Genomic DNA, 14,032 nt, shown 5'->3' on the forward strand with positions numbered 1-14,032 from the left:
TAAATTTTAAGTACACCTGGGTGACTAGGAACATGAAATTGTTCAGCCATGACTTCCTGTTTCACAGGGGTATAAATATGAGGTAACACACAAGCCAAATTCCCTTAGTCATCAATCACAATGGGTAAGATCAAAGAATATAATTATGATGAGTGGCAAAAGGTTGTTGAGATTCACACAATGGGAAGTGACTATAAGAAAATAGCTAAAACATTGAAAATACCCATTTCCACCACCAGGGCAATAATTAAGAAGTTCCAATAAACTGGAGATGTTAAAAATCGGCCTGGAATAGGACGTGTGTCTATATTGTCTCCATGCATGGTGAGGAGGATGATTCGAGTGGCCAAAAATTCTCCAAGGATAACAGCTGGAGATTTTCTGAAATTAGTTGGGTCTTGGGGTCAGAAAGTCTCCAAAACCACAATCAGATATCGCCTACATCACCACAAGCTGTTTGGGAGGGTTTCAAGAAAAAAGCCTCTGCTCTCATCAAACAACAAATTTAAGCATCTTCAGTTTCCCATAGACTACTGGAACTTCAAATTGGACTAGGTTCTATGATAAGATAAAACACCAGAGATGGATTTGTCGAACACATAGAGAAAGCCAGATGGAAAATTAGATCATGCCAACAGTTAAATATGATGGTGGATCTTTATCATTGTGGGGCTGTTTTTATGCCAGAGGTCCTGGACATTTTGTTCGGATACATGGCATCATGGACTCTATCGAATACAAACAGAAAAAAAAATCTAAATCTGACTGCTTCTGCCATAAAGCTTGAAATGGGCGTGGTTGGATCTTCCAGCAGGACAATGATCCAAAACACATATCAAAATCAACACAAAGTTCACGGACCTGTCATGGCTATCCCAGTCTCCGGACCATAAAGACATATTTTTCACATTCTTCTTTGCTCATATTTACCAAGGGTGCTAATTTGTCTGGCCACAACTGTACGTTCACAACTGTAAATAATTTTCAAAGCATGATTTTTGCTAACTTATTTATTGAATCTGTCCAATGAGGACTTCAAGACATTACAGCATCATTTTATGTAAAGCTGCTTTGAGACAATGCGTGTAGTAAAAGGCACTAAGCCTATACAAATAAAAATTATGGTTTACTCTAATGTTGCATATATATATATATATATCAGTATGAAGGTGAAAGTTTTGTGTTAATGATCATTCAACCACAAGACAAGCATGTGGAACAAGAATGTTTCACAAATGTATCATCAATAAAAAACATTTTTTATTTTATTTTTTGCATACATTCAGTGTGACACACACAAACAATGTGTCATTATTCACAGAATCATTTTTATGAACTAAAATATAAAATAGAACAAAACAAATACAATTATAAAATGGCAGGTTTTAAGTTATTATTAGTGATGGTTCATAATATCTTACAGTTTTTCAGGGTGGTACCAGCAATACCAGAAATAACACAACAAATGAAACATAAGGGGAAGAACAAATAACAAGAAAAATAAATACAAAAAAAACAGCCCATACATGACTGTTGAATGCTCAGGACTGTTGAGGCAGTCATATACTGGTTGACAGGTCCAGACTTGAAATATAACATGAAATGAAATATTACAGATCATTTGCATATTCTCTGCTTGCTCAGTGGTGAGCATAATTCAAATAATATTTGATTATAAGCCAACCAAAATCTGTTTTTACATACTTTCACTCTCCTGTGGCCAATTTCATAATTAAACCCTTAATAAACATTTCATTTGTGAAATATAAAGGAGTATAATCCTTTGATATCCATTCCACTTAAAGCAATTTGCTTATAGGTTTATTAAACTGCATTTTGGATCTCAACTGGATTTTCTAATCCAGCTGAGATCAATTTAAGACATTGAAAAATGCAAGATCAATTACAAAAAACATCTAATAAGCCAACGTTGGGCTAGGTAGTATCAAGCCAAGTACATATTCATTGCACAAGCATTATATTCCACTGCAAATACAAAGGTCATGGTAGCTTCCACTAAGTTGTGTCCCACTGGACTTGACATTCTACATATCAGCACTATGTTCAGAAAGAACTAGTAACAGCAAGGAATGCCTTAAGAGTGCAAGAGGCCAGGTTAAACATATAACAAAGCCTCGAAGATAACGGTCCATCCTGGAGCCCAAGAGTGTCCATTAAAGTAAAAGTGCAAACTCTGTGCAAGCGTAAACACATCAAGAGCAGTGAAAGACTGAAGTGGTGAGTAGAGACCCCTTCTGCCAGAGTCCAGCAGTCCATCACTTCCTAATGTCACCCTTCATTTTTCCCTAAGCAGATAGAATACCACAACCTTGAAGTAGTGACCGCAGGCGCAGGCAGCTGCCACTAACCAGTGAGAACGGAAACTGGGGTCTGTATTGACTACACACTTTGTGATATCTGTCTGTAAGAGAGCACAGAAAACACATTTAAATACAAAAAAACTTTACTCGGTTGTGCTGATAAATACAATAAAAACAGCACAAAACATTTACTGTACATATGGAATTTTTCATTAAACACCTAAAACAAAGCTTTTCTTTTCTTTTCTTTTTTTTAAAAAAAAGGCTAATATATATCTGTTTGCACTCAAGTATGTGCCCTATTATGGAGGGCCAAATTCTCCAAATTAAATCATTAAATACATAGTGAATATTTAAATATAAAAAGAACTAGTGAATTAATTAAATGCTTTATTAAATCATATATATATATCAAAAACTGCCCACTGTCGAGGAGTAAAGTGCCATAACCCTGAAATTTAAAATGAAAAGACTAGAAGCTCATGTATAAATGTAATATAAACCAAAAAATAGTGCTAAAATAAAATACAAGGGCATTTATTTATTTATTTAATGATTTTATCATTAATGCATTAATGCACAATTGCACTTTACCCTGCACAATATTTATATTACCAGTCAAAGTGTTGCTGCTACTTTACATCTTTCACAATGCACTATTTCATATTCATATGCATACTTTGTACATATAGTATATTTCTCTTTTCCCTATTGTATTGTGTATTTTATTGTTTTTAAATGGGCATGTTTTAAAAAATATATATTTTTATTATTGTGGTTTTACTTCTATTTCTACTCCTTATCTATATACAGTATATATATATATATATATATATATATATATATATATATATATATATATATCTTTATCATAAACTGTGGGGAGAAAAGTCGTATCAAGAATTTCACTACATGTCGTACTGTTTATGGTTATGTATGTGAAAAATAAAACTTGAAACTTGAATGTAATATTTGTATAGCTTTTTTTTCAATTCCATTATGCATTTAATTATTTATTTAAATATGTATTTAATTTTGCATGTAATTACTTCACTATGTATATAATGATATATTTAAATATGTAATTATTTATTTAATGATGCATTTAATTAACTAATTCACTACGTATTAAATTATTTATAAAAATATGTATTTAATGATTTCATTTTGAGTAATTTGTCCCTCCATACCTTTTCGCCAAAAGCAATATTCAGAGGCATAAATGTCTTATATTTCAGCATGGATTGTTCCATTTGTTTGGATGGCCAACAACAAAAATGTCATTGCTAAGGGAAACTGTGTGTGTGTGTGTGTCACACACACACACACACACACACACACACACACACACACACACACAGTTTCCCTTAGCAATGACATTTTTGTTGTCACAATATAAACACACACAATATAAAGTATATATAAATACATATCATATACATAGACATTCCTGCATCACAAAATATAAAATTACTTCACAGCATTTCTCTATGGCAGAAGCCAGAAATAAAAATCCTCTCTCTTTCTCTCTCTCTCTCTCTTGAAAGGGAAATTCATCAAGAAACAAATTGATGGATCAAGAAAAACAAAGAAAATATGGGGGTATCCCTTAATTAGGAATTGTATGCTACTCAGTAATGTTTTTGAATCTCTCTCTCTCTCTCTCTCTCTCTTGCTCTGTCTGTCTATGTGTGTGTGTGTGTGTGTGAGTGTGTGTGAGTGAGAGTTTAGTTCCCAGGGCAATCCCGTAGACCAAAACACACCAAATGGCACGTAGACACAAGTGCCCACATACTCAAATCAACAGCATGGAAAAGAATGTGCAGCCAGTCCTCATTTATGCCACACAGATTCTCAATTAATGCTCCCAACAAAAAGTCCTCAGTTTTCAGGTTCAATTCAGTGTGAGGGTGTGACCATTTTGTACAAAAACAGCAGTTACAAAATCAGGACACTCCCAAGAAGAACACCTTGACGAATGCTGAGAATGATTTTGCTTGAAGCAACCATTATGATTTTTAACCCATCCAATTAAATTTCCCTTTTCCCACCGCAGCTTTCAAAAGAATACTAAAACCAACTTTGAACTAAGTTGATACTTTAATAGTCATCATGTATATTTCCAAACAAGTAATATAACATATCTGATGTTGATCTTTCTAAACAACAGACATCAAGCTTACTGTCTTAATCATTATGGACAAAGTATTTGTGGCAGGGCAGAGGGTGGGGTCGTGATTCTACACACCCGGTCCCTTATCAGGCTAATCAAGAGTTCTAAAGGCTGACTGTGGAGGATGGTGCGGAGGATGGTGCAAGAGAGAGAGAGATCGTTTATGGGCATGTCCGTCATGTGTGTGTATAATCACGACCCGGTCCCACCCTCCGCCCTGCCACAGTAATGTACCAAAAGCAGGCCTAGAACATGTAGATTCAGAGACAGTTTGCTAGAAAGAAAGAGTCTGTAAGAGTTGGACATGGACACGTGTTATGACTGCCTCAGGGTTATGTTGAATCTACCTGAACAAAGACAGTCTAATGAACAGACACCACAGGCATGCCCTGCAAACAAAGGCACACATACCAGCACAGCTCCTCATTCAACAGGTTCGCTGAACTGTGCCCATCTTCAGAGATTAATCTGATTTCCACCCAAGAAAAAAGCAGCATAAACGTTGAATGTTCTGTCTTTATATATTGGCAAAACTGGAAAGGCATTATTTTAGCTTAGTTATATAAAAAAGAAATACCTTTAAGTATAGTTTAACTGATAAAAGACCCTCTAACACAGACCTGGGCAACTTACGGCCCGCAGGCCGGATTTGGCCCTCCACATGGTTCAACGTGGCCCGTGGTTCATTTATCTCAAAAGCGTTTGTTTTTTGGTCATTGGATATTTCAGATATCACGCATTGGGACCTAACACGCCTCCACAAGCTCAGGGTTACCAGATAAGTGACGCATCATTCCCAATTTGAGATTTACACTTGCGCAAATTGGAAATATTCCACCTAACATTATACTTATTTTGTGCAATCTGGCAACCATGCGTGCTAGTGTGCCCTTTCTAGACCTTGCCTTCCCCTTTGAACAAACCTAGTGTTCTCTAGTGCAATATTCTGCTCAAGTAAAAGTGTTATACAGCCACCATGTGTCCATTCTTAAGGCTGGTTTTAATGTTTGATGCTACTAAATTTGCAGATAAACCTTCTCAGTGATTAAATTAAATAAAAAGTAGATCTCTGCGTCATTGACTTTCGAGGAAAAGCAAGCGAGAGATATTTATTTTTTTAGTCCCCTCCCACCTTTATATTAATCTAACTCTTGTAGTAATCATTTATCATAGTCATAAGCCTGTTTTTTTTCACTTGTGTGCTGAATGGAAAGTCAAACCATTGACGAGACCAACATCATGACCATTTTAGCATGTAAACGGGTAACGTTTTGAGAATAAAATAAGTAAACTCGCCTACTTTGCGACAAACATTAAAAGTTCTATACTTTTCTATTTATTTGATTAAAATGTTGTAGAGTGTTAAATTGAATAATAAATTAACAAGGAAGTAGAGATGGTAAAATAAATAATTAATAATCAGCTCAGTCTTTATTCAGTTATTTAATGCCTGATAGAAAAGTATCTACCTTTGCAGAGCAATACAATACTTTCGGCAATTGCAGAATAGTCACATTAGTCACATATACACTTAAGAAAATGGAGTACACAAATATTTCTGGGCTTAAAAGATACAAAAACCAAATCAATGTGGAACATTGTATCTCAAAAGGAATACAATACGGCCCCTTGTGCACTAGTTAAAGTCCAATGTGGCCCCTTTACCAAAATAGTTGCCTACCCCTGCTCTGACATCACAGGCCATAACTGAGAAACCACCATTAAAAATGAATTTCAGGAATAATAAAAGGAGGTCAATGTTATGTTGGTAGAAATAAAATGAACAGCACACAAATTCAGAACTATGTAGGAGCACCTATTTCTTCCAGTTCTAAAAACTGGGATATAACCCATTGGCGTTATGAAACAGTTCTCGTGTTTTGCCTATCTAGAGCAATTTTACTCCACAGCTGCATCACAGAAATCACATGAAAGCAGTGTGTTTACACAGATGTTTGCAACCTTGTCTCAAAAAATGTAAGTTATTCTAACTACATTTTTCCAAACTGAGTTTTACGTGCCGCTTTCAAAGTTTTGCAGTTCCTGGTGAAATTAACACAAGAGGCTTTTAATCACATCCACACAAATCATAGGTACTATGGCTAATTATGACTTCATAAATAGGGCTGAAACTATTAGTGGACGTTATAGACAACATCGACATAAAAAAATTGGCAACAAAAATTTTCATTGTCAAATAGTCATTTGATGTCATTTAACGTAACATGAGATCATACGAAACTCTAATGATGGGGCGCGAGAGCAGCACTGCAGCTCACGCCTGACTGAGGAGAGGGAGAAAACACAGCTCACAGTCCAGATGCACAATATGAGGGAATTATACAAAAATAACTACTAAGTAAATACAGAAGCACTCTCGTTATGGAATACGCGGAGCCGGAGCTGCCTCTCCACTGAAGCAAAACTTTCTGGTCGAACGTCTTTAAAGGAAACATCCTGGTCAGGGCTGGACTGGGAAGAGAAATCGGCCCGGGATTTTAACAGGGAACTGGCCCAACTGTTGAGCGGAGGGTGGGGTGTTCGCTGTCCTTTTCTGCACGGCGCCGTTTTGTGGTCCGTTCTGCATATTTGCTCGTTCTGCTCATTGTTGCTTATCGCAGCCCATTCGGCACGTTTCGCAGCCGAACCACCGGCCCGCTCGGTTCTCCCGATGGCCATTCTGCCCCTGAATGGCCCAAAAGTGCATCGGCCCACCGGGAAAATGCCTGGTATTCCAGATTACCAGTCCAGCCCTGATCCCAGTGTTTCTTCTTTAATGCAATTATATTTAATGCATTATAGCTTTATTAACGTTCAAATAATAAGGAAGCAGGTCAAGTAAATAACTACAAAACTGGAGCCTCTTCTATGAGTTGCACGAAGTGTCCCGATCAAAGGGGAAGAGATTGAAACTGTATCCGGCTGAAGCACACTCTGTCACAGCAACGCTTGTACCTCGTGCACATAATCTAGCCGCACTTGCTGCAGCTAGATTATAGCGTGATGGCTTGTGACTTATTGTATCATAATACAGTATATGTGTCACTGCACATTAATTTAGCAACTATACTGCAGAAGAATTGTTTTTATCTGAGAATGTTGAACAAAATATAAAAAATACAAATATATTTAAATATCTAAAAATCATTTAAAAATAGATGCATTCACCTGAGAAGCAGCATATAAGATATTTAGACTTGCTTTTAGAGAATAGATCTTGAATATAAGTATATTTGGTCTTTGGTGAACTCGCAGACGTATAACCAAGTCAAAAAATACACTTATATGCAAAACACACTTCATTAAATTTCCTGGTTCAGGTTTTTGTTGTAAGCCACACTCATGTGGAGACATTATCAAAAATGTTGCATCTGATGCATTTCGCTTGCAATTTTAGTATTTTTGGGAGCAACAGTGTGCCAACATTTATGTTGTTTCCATAGAAAATAAATGTGCTATAAATGGATTAATTTCTTACCCAGCCTCCTCTCCTTTTTAACCAGGACACAAGGCTCTTGCGGACAAACTCTCCCATACAGTCAACAATGGTGTGTACCATGGCTGGATGGCCATGCCGGACACAGTCCACAGCTAAAGCTCCAGCCACTGCGTACAGAGACACAATCTTCCCCCAAGTTACACCTGTATGAAGACAGACAAAGATAGACATCTACAGTATATATGTACTGTATATAAACCATTTAACAGTATGATCTTATTCAAACAAGTAACCCAATCATAGCTTAATTAATTTGCAACCTATCTGAAAATAAGCAGGTTAAAGGGATAGTTCATCCATAATTTACTCAGCGTCATGTTATATTCGTATGACTTATCTTTCCACTTCAGTCACCACTCACTATCATTGTATGGAGAAAAAAGATGTAATTATGGTGAATGGTGTGTGAGAAAGTCAGCCACTTAACATTCTGCCTAACATCTGCTTTTGTTTTCCATGGAAGAAAGAAAGTCATATGGGTTTGGAACAACATTAAATGACACCGTAAATGATGACAGAATTGGATGAACTATCCTATAAATCTCATAGTCTTGACTGTTCTAACCGATTTAAATACTATTTGCCAAGTCTGTGTCTGCATGTTAGCCTGAGTCAAACAACTGTTTCTGTTTCTGACTGCATATATAACCAGGTGAGTCACTGGGACAGCAGATTATACAAGAACATATTAATAGGACAATCCCTAACCCCTTTATTAAGACAGCAAAATCATTGTACTGCACAAGGGGGTGGGTTAATGTTACATAACTGTATTAGCAGCCAGGCAAGCTGTCAGACAGTCTGGAACAGAGGGACACAAGGAACTTTTCTTCACCACAGCAAATAGGCTCTCTGTAAACGATTATGTTAAGTGGGCATCCTGATTTATTAGAGCTAGTGTAATAAACCAAAGAAAACAAAAGGCCTCTTTTGCACTAATAGACTAAGAATCCCTTGATACACTATTCCAAAAGATCTGCCTGTACCTTAAAAAACATGAATACATATACTGAATGCATTTTTACAGAATATGTACAGAATACATTTCCTTTCAAATGTACTATGGTTGTACCATGGCACAGTCATGGTTTCCTATACTTGATAATTTGACATATACCATGGTAATGAATGACTACTATATTCATGTACCATGGTATTTACATGGTGCTCCAAGGTACTTCAAAGAATACCATGGTACAACCATAGTATATTTCCCATAACTTCACAGTATCATGGTACTTTTTGGAATATTTTGGTTAGTGTTTACAGCATGAAATGTAACTTATTAAAGCTGCCAGCCCACCCCCGGAAATATCTTGTAGTGGTCAGACACGTAATCTGAGACTAGCACACATAGGAAGCACAAAAGGCAAAGTAAGAATAGGAAACCATATTGAGGCATATCAGAAATAAATGCTGGGTTTAAAGTTTAAGATAAACAACAAAAAATTCCCTCTCACTATCTCTGGCAAGACAGTTACTTGCCGAGTTCACATTCCAGAAGTCATATCTTGCAGTATAATTACTACAGTAATTCAATAAATATGGGCACACACAGACTCTCTGATATTTATGCTCAAAAATACAGGACAATCACCATAATCCTTTTCAACAATACAATCCATTGCTATATAGAAGCACTATCAAAAACTGATCTGGGCTTTCAAACATACAACAATAATACAATGATTATGACAATGATTTAGCTTCATCACTTGCATCAATGTTGTGACTGTGTGAGGTTTCCCTTTTAATAGCTAACACACTGAAACGTGTTTTCTAAAAGATTGGGTAATGTGTTGCTGAGTTGAGACAGTGGTCACTTCCAATAACAACAATGATCCTTGTATCACACTGACAATTTAAAAGGTGCACTCAGTAATTTTGTCCCTTATTAAAAAGGTTTTACTTCTAAAGAAATTATATATGATATGTTAGATATGATATGAAGACACCATTCTGATCTGTTACCTTACAAAAGCGGTTTTATTTTACATGGAGCGGGTCCCCTCATGGAGGCTACCATGTAAGTATCACACGACCAACTGAATACTACTCAACTAATTTCAGTAAACTGGCCAGCTATTGGACACTTTCACTCATGGCCAACTTTGGATATTGAATTTCTATTCTCAAACTATTTCGTTTGAATGATGCTCCACCCATGTCCCTAGGTGTCAGTGTAATTCCAAGATTACATAAATAAAAACTTACTGAGTGCACCGGAGTTCATAGTTCACCCAAAATTTTAAATTCTGTCATAAATTACTCTTAGTAATTAATAACTAGTAATCAATCTCCTCAAATCCTTTAAAAGTTTGTTTTTTAAGAAATACAACAATACTTGAGCAAAACAGCATTCCGGGAGCTGAATCTGGGCATGACGATCATACCAGAGCACATCAGCTATTCTGCTTCAGGACAGGTTAGGAGGTGCAAGGGTGCATGTTGGAGATTTGCAAACCTTAAAACATGGGAGATCAAATAAGCTTTATTGTTATGTGAACTAATCTGAATCCCATGGGTTTGCACTACATATGCGAATATATGCAGCAAAGGGAATGAGAACTTCCATGGTGCCCAGACACTGTTTACTTGAAGAAAAATAAATATTTTATGGTGCTGTCAGAATTCTCTGGACGAGTGCGGCACTGTCTCTGTTTGTATATATAAATGTCAGAAAGGATCATTCTTTTTCTTCCTTAAAAGGACCAAAGCTTGGGTCTCTCAATAAATCACTTTTAAAAGAACTGTAAAATGTATAGACAGTACATTCCATGCTGATTCTGCTATATAACATATAAAATGCAGAGCAAACATACCATGTTTCATTGTGTGTGTGTGTGTGTGTGTGTGTGTGTGTGTGTGTGTGTATGTGTGAGCGTGTATTTATCACTTTGTGGGGACCAAATGTCCCCATAAGGATAGTAAAACCCGAAATTTTTGACCTTGTGGGGACATTTTGTTGGTCCCCATGAGGAAAACAGCTTATAAATCATACTAAATTATGTTTTTTGAAAATGTAAAAATGCAGAAAGTTTTCTGTGAGGTTTAGGTTTAGGGGTAGGGTTAGGTTTAGGGGATAGAATATAAAGTTTGTACAGTATAAAAACCATTATGTCTATGGAAAGTCCCCATAAAACATGGAAACACAACATGTGTGTGTGTGTGTGTGTGTGTGTGTGTGTGTGTGTGTGTGTGTGTGTGTGTGTTTTAATAATTCACTGATTTTAGTGTTAATTTTTGCTCTGGTTAAACTGGCAGCATGGACAACAACTCTGGAACTGGAGGCAGGTATTAGAAGCTTTTCATCAATATAAATTGTTTTCCCTAGTAAATGTACATCAAGACTCAGGCAGGAGCATGTTGACCAACCTGTGGAGAAAATTTCTGCAGCGACGGCCAAAAATGCATCAGAAACGATATTCTCAGAGGCAACAGTAATGTTGAGCTGTCGTGCTACATTGCGGTATACATTTGGACGCAGGTACTCCAGCTCGTCACCTAGGAGACAGAGAGAGAGAGAGAGAGAGAGAGAGAGAGAAAATGTGTTTTCTTGCCTTGGCTCAAGCTATCAGTTTTCTCATCACATGAAAATAAAATTGAGATTCTTATCTAATAAAATCACTTTTTCAGTGCGGCTTCAAACAATGACTCAACAACATGGCTGCACTATTACCACTATTTATCCATATTACAGGCCTAAAAGGAGTGATACTTTAGAAAGAGATTATTACTTTTAAGTATTTTATATGGCCTTATCCTCTATGAATAATAAGTAGGGAATAATATAACCTATTGATTACTGGAGTGAGGTTCCATTAGTGAACAAATAAGCCTTTCAGATTAGTTAAGTTATGTCCCACGTCTAAATGTAGGTGATTCAGGTGGGTGAGGTGTGTTGGAAGGCATACAGTGCTTGTTGTTTGTCACAATGTGGAGGACTTTAATAGGTCAAGGACAATATAGGGTTAATCTGTTTAAGTGTGGGTGGGGAACCCTCAATCTTCCTTGTGTTAATGATCTGCATGTTTTCATGCGTATTCCATAAAAAGCAGCTTTCCCCATAACCCATTTGTATTCCATTAAATTTCCTGTTTACTTAGAGGAGAAAAACTGGTTCTTACAGAGCAATGGCAGTTAAGATGATAGAATAACACAGATGCCAGTCATATGGCATATGTCTAGGGGGCTTGTAGCTCTAGATCATCCTTCTCATAATGTTTAACAGCATGACACAGCAATAAAGGAAGATCTCAAAGTAGCCAACAATGCATGTAAATGAACATGGTACAAAGGCAAAGTACTTGGCAATACATTTCAGTGGGTGACACACGGATGAACCTTATAAGTGTGTTGTAAATTCTTATGAAATCCTATGCTTTGATTATGAGGAAGTTGAGAAACACATGGGTTTATTCTAGCTTCTGAAAGCACATGGGACATTCAAGGATGGCCAATATACCACTGATATTTTTATGAACCACAGCACAACTAAAGAAAATAATAAATTTGACATGAAGGTCTGTACTTTTAGCTGTTAGTCTTACAATGTTTCCAGTTTAACCCAACAAAAGTCAATACATACATTATCAAAAGTGTGTATAAATAGGTTACATAAAACACAGTGACCTTCTTCAGCACCTTTTAAACATTATGATCAAAGAATAAACCTTTTATTACATTGGCCTGTGTTCATTACATATCCATTTAAATGTCATTTAATTTGCCTACTTGACTGGACTAGACCGTAGTCCATCATCATGGTTCCCATTTATACCAAACGATTTCTATTCATGAGCGCCATTGAAATCCCCAACATGATTCAAAGTACACAGGCGAAATCTCATATGTCCTAGTCCTACCTACCTAACCACAGCAGGACTGAAGATACTTCAGCCAGTGTTCCTCCCGATGGTCCGTGCTCCGGTTTAGACCACCCGATTCCAGCCCGGTGGAGCCTGGAGTGAATGTAATCCCTGCACAGCACTTTTGACTGAGACACCAGCTCCTTATCCGTCGGGGATCGATCAAACACCTCCATGACTTCAGCCGCAAACACTGAGGAGCGGCGCAACATCTCCATGCCCCTCATGAGCGGAGAACAACAAACTATCCTCAATCAGCTGACAACTTCCACCAGCACCGTGTATGGAAGTATTTTCTCCTTCTCTTTGCAATGTCTGCTGGAGTCTTAATATGCATCCAAAAGAGAGAAAAGCTGGTGTCATAACATCGAATACAAGAAAAAAAGATAATAATAATAATAATAATAATAATAATAATAATAATAATAATAATAATAATAATTAAGTAGCCTATATGCAAATGCTGTCTTTGCTTGCTTACCTTTACAACAAAATATCTTGGATTTGAAGAACATGGTAAATATCACACTTTAGTTAGTTAAAAGGGTAAGCTACAATATGCTTCAAAGTCGTACATTATGTGTTAAAAAGACTCGATCTCACCTTGGTCACAGAATGATCATTAAAACCGCGCAGATTCAGTTCTGTTGTCAGATGGGCTGTGTACGCATGCACACATGAAGTTTCCTTCTATGGATAAGCTCTCCGTTAAGGCGGAGATAAGCAGAGTTGTGGCTTTGATAGCCCGCCCCTCCCGAAGAGCATGATAGGCCTGTACTACCTAGTATTTAGCAAGCCGAAGATTTGGTTATTCAAGGTACAATGATTCGACTAGGAGCCAAAAATATATCTATCTGTCTGGCTGGCTGTAATATGCACATTAAGTGTGTCACAAAAACATTTGTTATTTTATTGCTTCTGCTTTAGTGTGTAAGTAGTAAATATCAGTTTTTGGATTTGTAAACATTCCTTTTGCAAATAGAACAGAAAAACAACAAATCGAGTCATACAACAGATGGATTGGCCCATCAGTAGGCCTATATAGTTTTTTTAGACGTGGAAAACAATTGCACATACTTTATGCTACGACTACAATAGATGATGCTTATTTATCAGTCTGATTTGCTTTTTTGTCAGCCCCAAATTCACTGTATTGTTAAAGTTTTTATGC

At 36.8% G+C, this 14,032-nt stretch overlaps 1 protein-coding gene across 2 annotated transcripts; it reads right to left on the minus strand.

Moving 5' to 3' along the window:
* Window positions 1-1,406: 1,406 nt before the first annotated feature.
* Window positions 1,407-13,562, minus strand: boka (BCL2 family apoptosis regulator BOK a). 2 transcript variants are annotated; one of them, XM_052131181.1, is made up of 5 exons: window positions 13,465-13,562; window positions 12,863-13,186; window positions 11,369-11,497; window positions 7,973-8,136; window positions 1,407-2,422 (listed from the first exon to the last, which is right to left on the minus strand). In XM_052131181.1, exons 2-5 carry the CDS (start codon window positions 13,086-13,088, stop codon window positions 2,297-2,299), a joined length of 645 nt encoding a protein of 214 aa, XP_051987141.1. In that variant the 5' UTR covers window positions 13,089-13,186; window positions 13,465-13,562; the 3' UTR covers window positions 1,407-2,296. The 2 variants fall into 2 exon arrangements, with proteins under 2 accessions (XP_051987141.1, XP_051987142.1); XM_052131182.1 differs by having other exon boundaries at window positions 13,343-13,490.
* Window positions 13,563-14,032: the final 470 nt, after the last annotated feature.

Source organism: Xyrauchen texanus, chromosome 7 (assembly GCF_025860055.1).
Source record: "Xyrauchen texanus isolate HMW12.3.18 chromosome 7, RBS_HiC_50CHRs, whole genome shotgun sequence".
NCBI classification, from domain to species: domain Eukaryota; kingdom Metazoa; phylum Chordata; class Actinopteri; order Cypriniformes; family Catostomidae; genus Xyrauchen; species Xyrauchen texanus.

Coding starts and splice junctions, on each gene's coding strand:
- boka (XM_052131181.1), bottom strand. CDS start 13,088: ATGAGGGGCATGGAGATGTTGCGCCGCTCCTCAGTGTTTGCGGCTGAA. Junction 8,137..11,368: donor TGCAGAAATTTTCTCCACAG/GTTGGTCAACAT, acceptor GTCTTCATACAG/GTGTAACTTGGGGGAAGATT. Junction 2,423..7,972: donor TAAAAAGGAGAGGAGGCTGG/GTAAGAAATTAA, acceptor GCTCTCTTACAG/ACAGATATCACAAAGTGTGT.